This window comes from Herpailurus yagouaroundi, unplaced genomic scaffold (genome assembly GCF_014898765.1).
Source record: "Herpailurus yagouaroundi ecotype Mexico unplaced genomic scaffold, PumYag 194, whole genome shotgun sequence".
In the NCBI taxonomy this organism is placed as follows: domain Eukaryota; kingdom Metazoa; phylum Chordata; class Mammalia; order Carnivora; family Felidae; genus Herpailurus; species Herpailurus yagouaroundi.
The window spans coordinates 3,906,789-3,919,552 of record NW_024412425.1 but is presented as its reverse complement, the minus strand read 5'-3'; the positions used below and the strand labels follow the sequence as shown (position 1 = coordinate 3,919,552).

At 56.0% G+C, this 12,764-nt stretch overlaps 1 protein-coding gene across 1 annotated transcript; it reads left to right on the top strand.

Annotated features, from left to right (window-relative positions):
• The first annotated feature begins 642 nt into the window (after window positions 1-642).
• On the top strand, window positions 643-7,193 carry LRFN3 (leucine rich repeat and fibronectin type III domain containing 3). The gene is made up of 3 exons (XM_040446030.1): window positions 643-1,768; window positions 3,084-4,525; window positions 6,565-7,193. Exons 2-3 carry the CDS (start codon window positions 3,099-3,101, stop codon window positions 7,028-7,030), a joined length of 1,893 nt encoding a protein of 630 aa, XP_040301964.1. The 5' UTR covers window positions 643-1,768; window positions 3,084-3,098; the 3' UTR covers window positions 7,031-7,193.
• The last annotated feature ends 5,571 nt before the right edge of the window (window positions 7,194-12,764 follow it).

Genomic DNA, 12,764 nt, shown 5'->3' with positions numbered 1-12,764 from the left:
AAATGCCACCCAGGAAAGGGCATCCCAGGGAGGTGGTGCTGAGACCAGGGGACAGGAGAGAGGCTTGGGGGCCCGAGGCTTTGGGATGTAAGGCAGATCTGGGGCTATGAATAAGAACTGGACACACACACACACACACACACACACACACACACACATACACATACCCATCTTCACAGTTGAGTTGCCCCAGTTCAGTATCTGCTACCCCCTCCCACCTACCCCCTCCACCCACCCATGTCTCTGTCTCTTTGACTTTTTCTATGTCTCTGTCTTTGTCTGTCTCTGTCTTGTCCTTATCTATTTCACTGTCTCTGTGTATTTCCCTCTCTCTTTGAATATGTGTATCCTTCCATCTCTCTATCTGCCTCTCTCATTGTACTCCTGTCTCTCAGTCTAAGCCTGCTTATCTTTTTGTCTCGGTCTCTCTCAATCTGTGTGTCTCTTTGTCTCAGTCTCTGTGTCTCTCTGTATCCAAGGATTTTTTTCTTGCTCCCAAGCAACGCCAGGGCGACTCCATGGGAAGTGGGGCTGGAGGCGCGCCTTTGAGAGAGGGAGCTGCCTACACCTTTAAGCGCGGGCACGCGCAGGGCCTGCGCCTTTAAGCGCGGGCGCGCGCGAGGCCCTAGGTTCCCGGCGAGGAGGCCGCGGGAGCGCCCGGACCCGGCTTGCCTGCCCGGCCCCCGCCCGGCCCCCGCCCCGGCCCCGGCGGGGGAGGGGTCTCTGAACGCGGCCCCTCCCCCCTGCGCCCCCACCTGCGCTGCAGTGCCTCCACCCCGCTTGTCCCAGTCTGTCCGTCTGTCCTCGCCCAGGCCTCGCCCCACCCCGGCCCCCGGGGCTGCCTTGCCGCCCTCCCCACCGCATCCGCCCCCCTCCCTCCGGGCCAGTCCCCGCCGCAGCCCGGGAAGCAAGCCTGGACCACGCTGCCCCAAACCCAGGGCCGGCACCCCGACATCGGGGGGCCTGCACCCCGAGATCGGATCCAGAGATCTGGAAACCTGAGCCTGAGACCCTGATCTGGGGCTGGGACCCCAAGACCTGGAGCCTGAACACCTAATATCTGGGGCTGGAATCTCAACTTCAGTCTCTGGAACCCCAAGACTTGGAATATGGACCCCAAATTTTGGAGTCTGAACCTCAAGACTTTGCATCTAAAACCCCAAATCTGAAGCTGAACTCTGAATTCTGTGCCTGGGACCTTGAATCTGGGATCAGATTCCCATACCTATACTCTGGAACCCGCTATTTGGGACCTGAACTCTGAGATTTAGGCCTCAAATTCCAAGATCTGAACCCCGGTATTCCAAGGGGCCTAAACCTGAGTTTGAGCCTGAAGTCCTTGCTGCAAACCCGAATGCTGAAATTGGAGGTCTCTAGACCTCCAAATCTTGACTCAGCACCCCAATATCTGAACCCAGCATCCAAGTATTGGATTCCAGGACTGGGCTTGAGACTCAGACCCTAGACTCTTCATTTGGCTGTTTAGCATCCCAAGACCAGAGCTAGGAGACCCTCGCTCTGACCAACCCAAACTGGAGCCTGGGTCTCTAAAATTGGCCCTTAGAAGCCGTGTATTTGGAGATCTAGGACCCCAAGTATCAAGGTCTGCAGACTCCATGGCCACAGATCTTGGCTGAGACACAGCACAGTCCCTCTGCAGAGGCCTTGGGGACAGAGAAGGGATGACCAGGCGCCCCCTCCAGAGACCTAGCCCCTGACCTCTTGGAGCCTGAGGACTCTGCTCCCTGGGGGGGGGCTTCCAGCTCAGGTAAGGCTATTGGGGGACCCTCATGCGGGGGAGGGACTTGGGAGGAACTTTGTGGCTGGGGGTGGAGGTAAGTGAGGGCTAGGTCCCCCTGGGCACCCTTGGGGTTTCCCCAGGAAACAGACACCCTACCACCACCACCAAGGGTTTGCCTCCAGCTCCTGCCGTGCCTCTCTGGACATTTATTCGACCAGCATTGCCCCTGTGACCTCTTCCCCAGTTGTTGGCACCTCCAGGTCTCTGATCTCTCACTCTGTTCTCCAGTTTCTTCCCACCATCTGTCTCATCTGTCTCTAGACACCTCTCCTAGCCACTGCTCCTCTCACTGACCATCTCTGTTCACCACTCCTCGCTCCGATCATCTTTGACACTTCTGTCCACCGCTTCTCTCTCAGGCCACCTCTGTCTACTGCTTCACTCAGTGACCACCTTCGACATCTCTGTCTGTCATGCCTCTCTCTAATCATCTTTCACCAGCTCCTCGCTCTTGTCCACCCCTCACTCTAAGCGTTTGCCTGTCTCTGACCATCTTTTGCCATCACTCTTGCCCTCCGCCCACTGCCTACTCTGACTGCCAGTCTATGGCCATTCCAATCATCTCTGGCCCTTACCGACCACCCCTCTTCTCTCTGTCTCTCTTGAGTACTGGAATTCCCTAATCATTTCTAACATCTCTGGCTGCCTTTCCTCTCTGATGACCTCTCCCCGTACTCCTCTTCCTAATCAGCTGTCCTTATCTCCAGCTGTTTCTGACACGTCTGTCCTTTCCTCCTCTCTCTGACTACCTCTCTGGCTTTTGACCATTTCTGACCATCTCTGATCATCTCTCTTGGATCTCACCACCCCTGACTATGTGCCTTCCTTTGTCCACTTCTCATCTTCTTGACCATCTCTAACCACCTCCCTTCTCTGGTCATGTTTGACTACTTGTAGCCATTCCCACCACCCTGACCACTTCTTCCTTCTGGCCAGCTTTGCCCATCTCTTTGACGACCTTTAAAACACTCTGGCTTCCCTTCTGCCCACTCCCCCCCCCCCCATTGTCTAACTGTCTCTGACCATCTCTAATTACCTCCCTTTCCTCTGACCATTTCTGCTCCCCGTGTCCCTCCATGACACATCCCTCTGAGTCTTTGACCATCTCTTCTGCCTTTTGGTGTGTCTGACCACTCCCACTCCTCTCTCTGACCATCTTTGACCCAACTCTTTTGCTCTCAGCCCACTGTGACCTTCTCTCCTGGTCTTGGACCACCCTAATGCCCTCTGGCACCCCTCTTCTGGCCTCAGCCCGCCCTAATGCCTCCCTTCTTCCCTGTAGGCCGCCCTGCCCGAAATGGCCGTCCTTCCACTGCTCCTCTGCCTGCTGCCGCTGGCCCCCGCCTCGTCTCCATCCCAGCCAGCCGCACCCAGCCCGTGTCCCCGCCGCTGCCGCTGCCAGACGCAGTCCCTGCCCCTAAGCGTGCTGTGCCCGGGGGCAGGCCTTCTGTTCGTGCCACCGTCGCTAGACCGCCGGGCAGCCGAGCTGCGCCTGGCGGACAACTTCATCGCGGCCGTGCGCCGCCGGGACCTGGCCAACATGACCGGCCTGCTGCATCTGAGCTTGTCGCGTAACACCATCCGCCACGTGGCAGCCGGCGCCTTTGCCGACCTGCGCGCCCTCCGTGCCCTGCACCTAGATGGGAACCGGCTGACCTCGCTGGGCGAGGGTCAGCTGCGCGGCCTGGTCAACTTGCGCCACCTCATCCTGAGCAACAACCAGCTGGCAGCCCTGGCGGCCGGTGCCCTGGATGACTGCGCCGAGACACTAGAGGATCTCGATCTCTCCTACAACAACCTGGAGCAGCTTCCCTGGGAGGCTTTGGGCCGCCTGGGCAATGTCAACACACTGGGCCTCGACCACAACCTGCTGGCCTCTGTGCCCGCTGGCGCCTTTTCCCGCCTGCACAAGTTGGCACGGCTGGACATGACCTCCAATCGCCTGACCACCATCCCACCCGACCCACTTTTCTCCCGCCTGCCGCTGCTAGCCAGGCCCCGAGGCTCACCTGCCTCCGCCCTGGTGCTGGCCTTCGGTGGGAACCCGCTCCACTGCAACTGCGAGCTGGTGTGGCTGCGGAGGCTGGCCAGGGAGGATGACCTGGAGGCCTGTGCCTCCCCACCCGCTCTGGGTGGCCGCTACTTCTGGGCTGTGGGCGAGGAGGAATTTGTGTGCGAGCCCCCTGTGGTGACTCACCGCTCGCCACCGCTGGCAGTGCCTGCAGGTCGGCCAGCTGCCCTGCGCTGCCGGGCAGTGGGGGACCCTGAGCCCCGTGTGCGTTGGGTGTCACCCCAGGGCCGGCTGGTGGGCAATTCGAGCCGTGCTCGTGCCTTCCCTAATGGGACATTGGAGCTGCTGGTCACTGAGCCGGGCGATGGTGGCATTTTCACTTGCATTGCGGCCAATGCAGCTGGTGAAGCCACCGCTGCTGTTGAGCTGACTGTGGGCCCCCCGCCACCCCCCCAGCTAGCCAACAGCACCAGTTGTGACCCCCCGCGGGACGGGGATCTTGATGCCCTCACCCCGCCCTCTGCTGCCTCTGCCTCTGCCTCCGCCTCCGCCAAGGCAGCTGACACTGCGCCCCCTACGGACCGTGGTGTCCAGGTGACTGAGCATGGGGCCACAGCTGCTCTTGTCCAGTGGCCAGATCAGCGGCCTATCCCGGGGATCCGCATGTACCAGATCCAGTACAACAGCTCAGCCGATGACATCCTCGTCTACAGGTGCAGGGTCCAGGCAGTGGGTAGCTTGGGTGGCAGACTGAGGTGGGGGGAGGGTTGGAAATACATCCATTGACACCCCAGGTTGCTGCACAGCTGAGAAATGAGGCTGAAGGTAAAAGAAATCTGGCAGCAGTGATAAAAAGAAATAAGGCAGCAAAAGTAAATAGTAACAGATGTAAAAAAGAAATCAGGCAGCAAGAGTAAAAAGTAATCAGGCCAGAAGAGTCCAAAGTTAATGGGGGGAGCCAGGTAGAGGGGTACAGACAAATCAAATTTAAAGGTAAAGAAAAACTAGTTGTTTCCAGATGACAGGGCTAGATGCAAACCATGCTGTGAGAAGAAAAGGAGATCAAACAGGAAGGTACAGAGTTCACGGGGAAAATGAAATGAGGGGGCCCTGCTGCAAAGGAACTCAGACCAGATTGAAAGGAAAAATGGGGGAGGAGGCTAAATAGGCTTTGGGTTTGTGCAGTGTGAACTCCACATGTTTAGTGTTCTAATGGGACATCTCAATTTTTGATTTTCTAAATCAAATCAAACCTAGTTCAAGCTCCACCTACTAGGTGAACAGGAACATTCACTTTGCCACCGTTGGGGATTCCCGTCTCTGTTCAGTTGTTGCAAACAGTAGAAGAAAACCTGGGGCTTATAAGCCCCAAGAAGTGGATCAGTACATCTTCTGCCCCCGAGCCGAGAGCATTTGGAACATCTGCTGTGGCCACATGTGGCCAGTAGTGGTGGCTCTGACACAGATGCTGCTGACACTTCTCACCCAAGTCTAACTTGCATGGATGGCTATGGACGGTTCCCTCTTCCCGCTGCCAGGCTAGGCCAAGGGTGCAGTCCCTGAGGCCTGGCTGTAGAGGATCGGGCTTCCCAGGGCCTGGGGTGTGCACCTTATAAACCCAGTTCTTGGGTCCACTTTCCTTCCCCAGGGGACCACATCTCAAGAGATCGTCAATTGATTCCCCTTTCAGTCCTGGAAATCTAATGAGCTATTCTGTTCCTTTTCTCAGACAGCAGCACTCCATGTAGGGAGAGTGGGCTCCATGGAGGGCCCCACACCTGACAATCACACAAATCCTGTCCACCTTGCCTGGTGAGGATGAGACAAGTGCTCTTCTAGATAGCCACCCTCTCAGAGACAATCACAGAGTTCCCTGTAACTCCCTCATTAAAGCAGTTGAGGAATAAAGCAGGTTATACAACAAGTTAAATCTCCCACAGGGTGCTCTGCTGCAAAAGGAAATAAGTAGAGTTGGGTGCTAAGGATAAAAGGAAATGGGAAAGGTAAGGATAAATAAGAAGCAGGCAACAGAGATAAGAAGGGAATCAAGAGACAGAGCTGGAAGAAGAAATAAGGCAACAGGGAGAAAAAGAAATCAGCTGTGATGACTGAGGCACATCAGTTTCATGAAAACGGAATCAGCTGACAGGGCTCACTGGAAAGCAGGCCCTAGATACAACAATAATAATAATAAGGCAATGGGGCTAGGGGGACATTCATTGGCAGGTTAGAAGGAAATCAGGCATCAGCAGCATGGGGGAATCGGGTGGCTAGATGAGAGAATTCTAGCTGTACGCTGGAGGAAAATCAGGCAGTTGGAAAAGGGAAATCAGGCCCAGACTGGAGGAGAGGCAGATGGGAAGGATGGGAAGTTGAGCGAGGGTGTAGAGAGAGACTGGGGGGTGGGACTGGAGGGAAGTTGGGCAGTGAGGCTCCAGCGAAACTGAGCAGCAGAGCAGAGAAGCAGTGGGCAGCAGCCTGGGAGGGAATCTGGGCACTGGGGCTGGAGGGAGATTAAACTGGGGGATTTGAGCAGCAGGCGCCAGGAGCATAAGATGACCCAGAGGTTATCAGTCAGGCAGCTGAAGGGTATCAGATGAAAGGGAATTTGAGCAGTGGTGAGAGGGAACTCGGGGTAGCAGTGGACGGGTGGGGGGTGGGGGGAGGATTCGCCAGACTGCAGGGTTGGGGTAGAGTGCAGGGTGGGTGCCGGGCGGCCAGAGACCTGACCCCTGCCTGCCTGTCCCTCCAGGATGATTCCCGCCGACAGCCGCTCCTTCCTGTTGTCAGACCTCGCATCTGGCCGCACCTATGACCTGTGCGTGCTAGCGGTGTACGAGGACGGCGCCACCGGGCTGACGGCCACACGGCCAGTGGGCTGCTCCCGCTTCTCCACTGAGCCGGCGCTGCGGCCCTGTGGGGCCCCGCACGCACCCTTCCTGGGCGGCACCATGATCATCGCCCTTGGTGGAGTCATCGTGGCCTCGGTACTGGTCTTCATCTTCGTGCTGCTCATGCGCTACAAGGTGCACGGTGGCCAGCCCCCCGGCAAGGCCAAGGCACCTGCACCTGTCAGCAGCGTTTGTTCGCAGACCAACGGCGCCCTGGGCCCCACACCGGCCCCGCCTGCCCCTGAGCCTGCTGTGCCCAGGGCCCACACCGTGGTCCAGCTGGACTGTGAGCCCTGGAGGCCCAGCCACGAACCCACGGGACCCTAGCCTCGCACCCACCTCTACGGCCCTTCTGGCCCCAGGGGTGGGAGGACCCAGGCACCCTGTGGGACCTGGCCTCAGACTCACCAAATTGCTCACGGTTTTTAAAACTCTGATGGGGAGGGTGTCGGGGGCACTGGGGCACAACAAGAAAGTCCTATTTTTCTAAGCTTGGGCCTAGGCCCTTGCCCTTGTCTCTGTCTGTGGGGTTTGGGGGGGATTGTGCAGGGGTCTGGAGTTGGGAATGCCTCCTCTGGGGAGAGACCCCTGCTCCATTCTGTCTGAGGTTCCTGGATGAGGCTAAGGATGGTCATCCATTCAGTCAACAGAATTCCCTGAACGTGCTCCCTGGGCATGCCCTGTGCTGGATGATGCTGCCATGACCTAGACAGCCTCAAGCCCTTCTCAGTGACAGTTTGGAACGATCCAAGATGTGGTGATGAGGGAAGCCTAGGAGATTACGGGAGCCCAGGAAAGGTGCCTGACTCAGCCTAGGGTGTGGTCAGGGAAGCTTCCTGGAGGAAAGATGAGATCTGAGCATGACCTCCGAAGGAGATAATTAGGCCAAGAAGAAAGGGAAAGCTGTTCCCAGCACAGGGCCCAACACAAGCAAGGACTTAGTAAATGCCAGGCAGTGGAGGTACTGTGGTAGAAACAAGGCAGGAGAGGTGAGCAGAGTCCAGGACCTCCAGGCTGAAGATATCAGACTGGCCTGATGGTATTGGTGATCCATGGAGGATCTATGCAGAGGAGGGACAAGGGAGGGACTGGGCTTTAGGCAGATCTTTCCAGCTCTCATGAGGAGGGTGGACCAGAGGGGAAGACTGAAGCTGGGAGCCTGGGGGAAGCCAAGGCAGGCACCCAGGTGGGTAAGGACAAGGCTGGAGTGGGACAGGGCTGGGGGAAAAGAGTAGGGGGTAGGTGAGAGAGGAAGCTGAATGGATGGGTTATGGAGCTGAAGGGCTTGTGGGGGAGGGAAGTGTCCAGGGTGAGGCCCAGGGCTCTGGCCAGGGGAGGGGACATTGGAGCCACCTGATACAGAACCAGGAAGGAGGTGCAGGTTTGGGGAAGATGCTGAAGCCAGGGTGGGGGGGACTTGGTGAATGCGGGGGTTGGGGACAGAGGACGTCCAGGGGGTGGCAGCCAGGAGACCTCGGGACCCTGGTCTGAGGCTGGAGCTGGGAACAGAAAAGAGGCTCTATCATCCGAGATGGGGAATGGGAAATGGAGACCATCAGGGTCATGAGACAGCCTATGGGACTTCCCATATTTAAGGGACAGGGAGAAAAACCTGACAGAGACTAAGCAGGAGCAGCAGATGGAGGGACAGAGTGAAGCAAACCAGGCAAGTCAGACCCAAGTGACAATTGTGTTTAATGATACCAAGGCCACAGTGACCTCAGTGAGAGCAGTGTTAGGGGGCTGGTTGGGCAGGTGCCAGATTCAGCTGATTTGAGAGTAGGAGGTAAGAAAGTGTAGTTAGGGAGTGTAGATCCTGTGATTCTGTGGGCCTAAGGCCTGGTCCAGATTGATCTGGACCTTTCAGCCCTATGTCTCTGCAAGGCTGGTCCTCACTCTGTCTTGGGCTGCCCTAGGTCCCTCTCAGGCACCAGACCTGGAGGTTTGGAAGCCCAAACCCTGGGCCTTGGGTAACACCAGGCCTCATTGGATATCCAGGAATGAGATGGGCAGTAAAAGGAATAGTGTTCTCTGGCCCCAGTCCACCTGTGGTGGTGGGTCCAAAGGCAGAGATGGGGGTGGGGGAGAAGGACTTAAGTCCTCTGAGTGTTCTCTGGAGTGATGCTAGTGTGAGGGGCATGGTGAAGAGGGCCCAAGACTGGGCTGGCGATCCGCATGACCTGGTGCACATGACCTCGTCCTCATGGGATAGAACCCTAGGTTCTTTAACAGTTTTCTTGGTGGGTGTAGGCTTTGAAAATGATCTTCCATTGGCCATGGGAACAACCTGAGTCCCAGGGACCTGATCTGACTCCCGAGCAGCTCCTCCAGCAGCATAATGAGGTCCTTGTTTGTTACCCTCGGTGGCTGAGGTCAGGTGAAGCCAGCAGGGAGTGTGAGGTGTCTTGGCCAAGGGAGGCCTAGGGAGGGGGAAGATTGGAGATCTAGTGCCAGCTACAAAATACCAGTTGCTGGCATGAGGGGGAGCCAGAGCGCACCATTCCTCAACCCTTTTTTTTAAATTTAAACAATTTAGTGTGTGCCTACTTGTGCAGTGTACTGGGAATTCAGTACTGAGAAAATATAGGCACAGGTCCTGACCTCACATATCTCACCATTTGGTGGGGAAACAAATGTTAAATAATCACACAAGCAAGTGTAAAGCCGCTGTGGTGACGGGGAGGGGAGCCTTCAGGAGAGATTCATGGGAACGGTGAGACCCTACAACCAGGAGACCTGACCCAAGAAGAGAGATTGAGAGAGGCTTCCTGGAGGAAGTGACTACTCAGCTGAGATCTGAAGGATGCTCAGGTTGGAGTCAACTACACGGGGTGGAAAGGGTACCTCGTGCACATGCTGTTCAGAAGTGTAGGGACTGAGGGATGCATGGTGAATAAAAGGGACTGAAGTGGGTGCTGAGGTGGGGTGAGGGAAGGATGCTGTGTTGAGGCTGGAAAGTGTGAAGGCGGAGATGATGCAGGACCCTGTAGACTGCTGGGAAGAGTCCAGATTTTCTAAGTGATATGAGAAGCTGTTGGAGGTTTTGAACTTCCAGGGAATGCCCCCTGATCTTCAGGAAGCTCCAGTGGTAGGTCTATTTGCACACGGGGGACAGAAGTGAAGAAGAGAGCCCAGGGAAGGGGCCACTGTGGTAGTCCAGGCAGAAGGCTGACCCAGATCAGGTTGGGGCCTGAAGTGGATGGACTGGAGAGAGACTTGAGGCTACCTCACCAGAGGCCTCTATCCCGTATACGGAGGAGGACAATGTGGACCCTATCCAATAACCTAGCTCTTAGGCAAGACTGCAGAGACTGGCAGGAAGAGCTGTAGGGCCCTGGTGTCTGATACCAAGGATCCAGCCCTTAGATGAGGAAGCGTGGGAATTAAGAACCTTTTCCAGGTTCAGGTACCAAGCAGACAGTGGACGTCGGCTCTCCAAGGCAGAGGCTGTGGCTGGTTGGAGGGAATGTGGACACGAGGAAATGCAGGCCTGGAAGGGGACACACACCAAGCGGTAGCTAATTACAAGTTTGGAAGAAAGGAATGTGGGAAAATATACATGCAGGCAGGCTAGTTCCTCTAGCATGGACCCCTCTGCCTCCGCAAGAGGGTGCCTGGACTATCCCCCAGCACCATGCAGGAACAGTACTACTATGGTCAAATGGTCACATGTATCTAGACTTTAAAGTTAAAATGTAGCTTGTCCAACACCGCCTAGCGGGGTGCACCAATTTCCTGAACGTAGGGAGGGCTACTACTCCTTCCGCTGCCCACCCCCTGTGTGGCTTTCAGAATGCCTTGCATATTTTTGAGACCAGGTTCCCTGAAACCAAAGTTCCAGGCTATTGGAGCGTTTTCTCAAAGTAACTGTAGTCCTGATACCAGGACACTCCCCCGTCTGCATGCTGTCACATTCAACCTATGTGTCTGGGTGCGGCTAATCTAACGCAGGCCCCGAGTGTCTCGGTGTCTGTGATCCCTTCCTTGCAGGGCCTGAGCTAATGCCAGGCTTTCACAGCTCTGTCCATGGGCACATATATGGGAGAGTCAGATAAAGGGATCCTCCGAAAAGGGATGTTTCTCTTCCGGGTTGAACATGAGCATGGCCTCTGCCTTTGATTCCTCCCTAGTGTCTGTCATGCTTCACAAAAGCAAGGATGGGTGGTCAGTGCTTGGTGTTGCCCAGACCTGTACAGGGTGACGCCGGGAACACGGTGATGACCAACACAGCCCCACACCCCACCTTCACATAGTTCCAGTCCAGTGGAGGAAATACATCCTCACCAGGCAGTGGCATCCCAGGGTGGAGAATGCCGGGATGGGGGAAGCACAGGCAAGATTGATTAAGACCTGTCTAAACCCAAGGGACTTTGGGAGCCCAGAATGGGCTCCTTACTGGGCCTGGCATAGGAGGTGGGGATAGTCTATGATTTCCCGAATGCAGGGCCAGCTTCATAGCAGTATGACCTGTGCAGTCCCATAGCACCTCACATTTAGAAGGGCCCTGTGCTTGGCTGAACGCCCTGCTGTTGCCATCACAAAATTCTTAACAATTTCTGAACAAAGGACTCCACATTTTCATTTTGCACTGGGACCTGCGTACGTGAGGAATATACAAAAAGAGCCAGGAGAAGAGAGGGTCTCCCAAGGAGAGAGAACATCATGTGCAAAACACAAGAAAGGGAGAGAAGGTTGTACTCTTGGAGAGCTGGTCGAAGTTCTGTGTAGCTGGAGCACAGGGTAGAAGAAGGGGGGGGGTAGTGATGAGTGAGCCCAAGGAGTGGGTGGATGCCAGCCACCATGCTGAGGAGCTGTGACTCCTTTCCAGAGGCACTAGAGAGCCACCGGGGAGGAACTGGGTCAGGTTTGGACTTTAGAAAGATCTAGCTGTCTGTGATGGGAAGGGTGGCTAGGGACACATGGCAAAGAACAAGGCCAGGGTGGGAGGCTTGGCTGCCTCTGGAAGGGGTCACTGTGGGCAGGCTATGAAGGGCCTTGAATACTTGGGTGACAGACACCCCAGTGCACCAGGAGACTGGCCAGGAGGCTCAGTGCCACAGACTGAATCTAGAGCTACATTTTCACTCGAAGATTTTCACTGTTGGGGGGTTGCACAAGGGTAGGTTAATGGGTGTCACTGGTAAGTACTTGAAAATCTTTATATGAGAACTCACATGGATAGGCTGATGAAAGTGAATGCAAAATTGGCAAGAATGGAGAGTATAAAATGTGAGACTTCAAAGGACTTTATTCTGGGTATATTCTGGCTTCAACTCTGTGGAACCCCTGGGGTGCACTTCAACCCTCCCCAGTCCTCTGGTTAAAACGTCAGATCTTTGGGAACTTCCTCTTCATCCTAAATGCTGTGGCCCCCAGGGCTGGGAACTGATCCCCTTCCTGCTTCCGCGGTCACCTCCTTCTGGGGCATCACCTCTCCACATGGCTTCCGTTTTCCTTCTCTGCTGATGACCCCCACATCTCTGTCCCCAGCGCTGGCCCCTCTCCTAAACCTGGCTTCCCTCGGCTTCCTGGACAGCCCCCAGGCCTCTCACATCCACTGGATGCCTCATTGGCCTTAACCTCTTCCCAAACCTGCCCCTCTTCCCAGGTCCTCTCAGGGCAACCTCCACTCAGCCTCCTGAGCAGCCTTCCCACTTATTCTTCCTCCTTTTTCGACCCACCCCATTCTAGCTCTGGCCTCAACCACCTGGGTCCCTGCATCTCCCCCGTCCTGGGCCCCTGGCTTCCGTCTCCCACTCTGGTTCATGGAAACTTCGCAGAGCCAAAGCTGACCCTTCTCCACATAGAACTCTCTATGGCTCTCCTGGGTTCCTGGGACCAAGAGTTCCAGTTCAGCCTGGCAGTTTAGGCCTTCCCCCCCTGCCCCCCTGCCCCCCTCCCCCTGCAACCAGCTCCCAGCTGCATCTCTAGCACATATGTTTCCCACCTCAGGCTGGAAGGAAATAAACACTCCCTGAAAGGTCCACCCTTTTACACACCAACGCTGTTCCCTGTGCCCTTGGTGGAGCCCTCCCTCACCTCCTCCGCTGGTGTTGAAGAG

Excerpts from the sequence above, each read along its gene's own strand:
- LRFN3 (XM_040446030.1), top strand. The coding sequence starts at position 3,099 with ATGGCCGTCCTTCCACTGCTCCTCTGCCTGCTGCCGCTGGCCCCCGCC. Across the intron at positions 4,526-6,564 it reads GATGACATCCTCGTCTACAG|GATGATTCCCGCCGACAGCC; the intron begins GTGCAGGGTCCA and ends CTGTCCCTCCAG.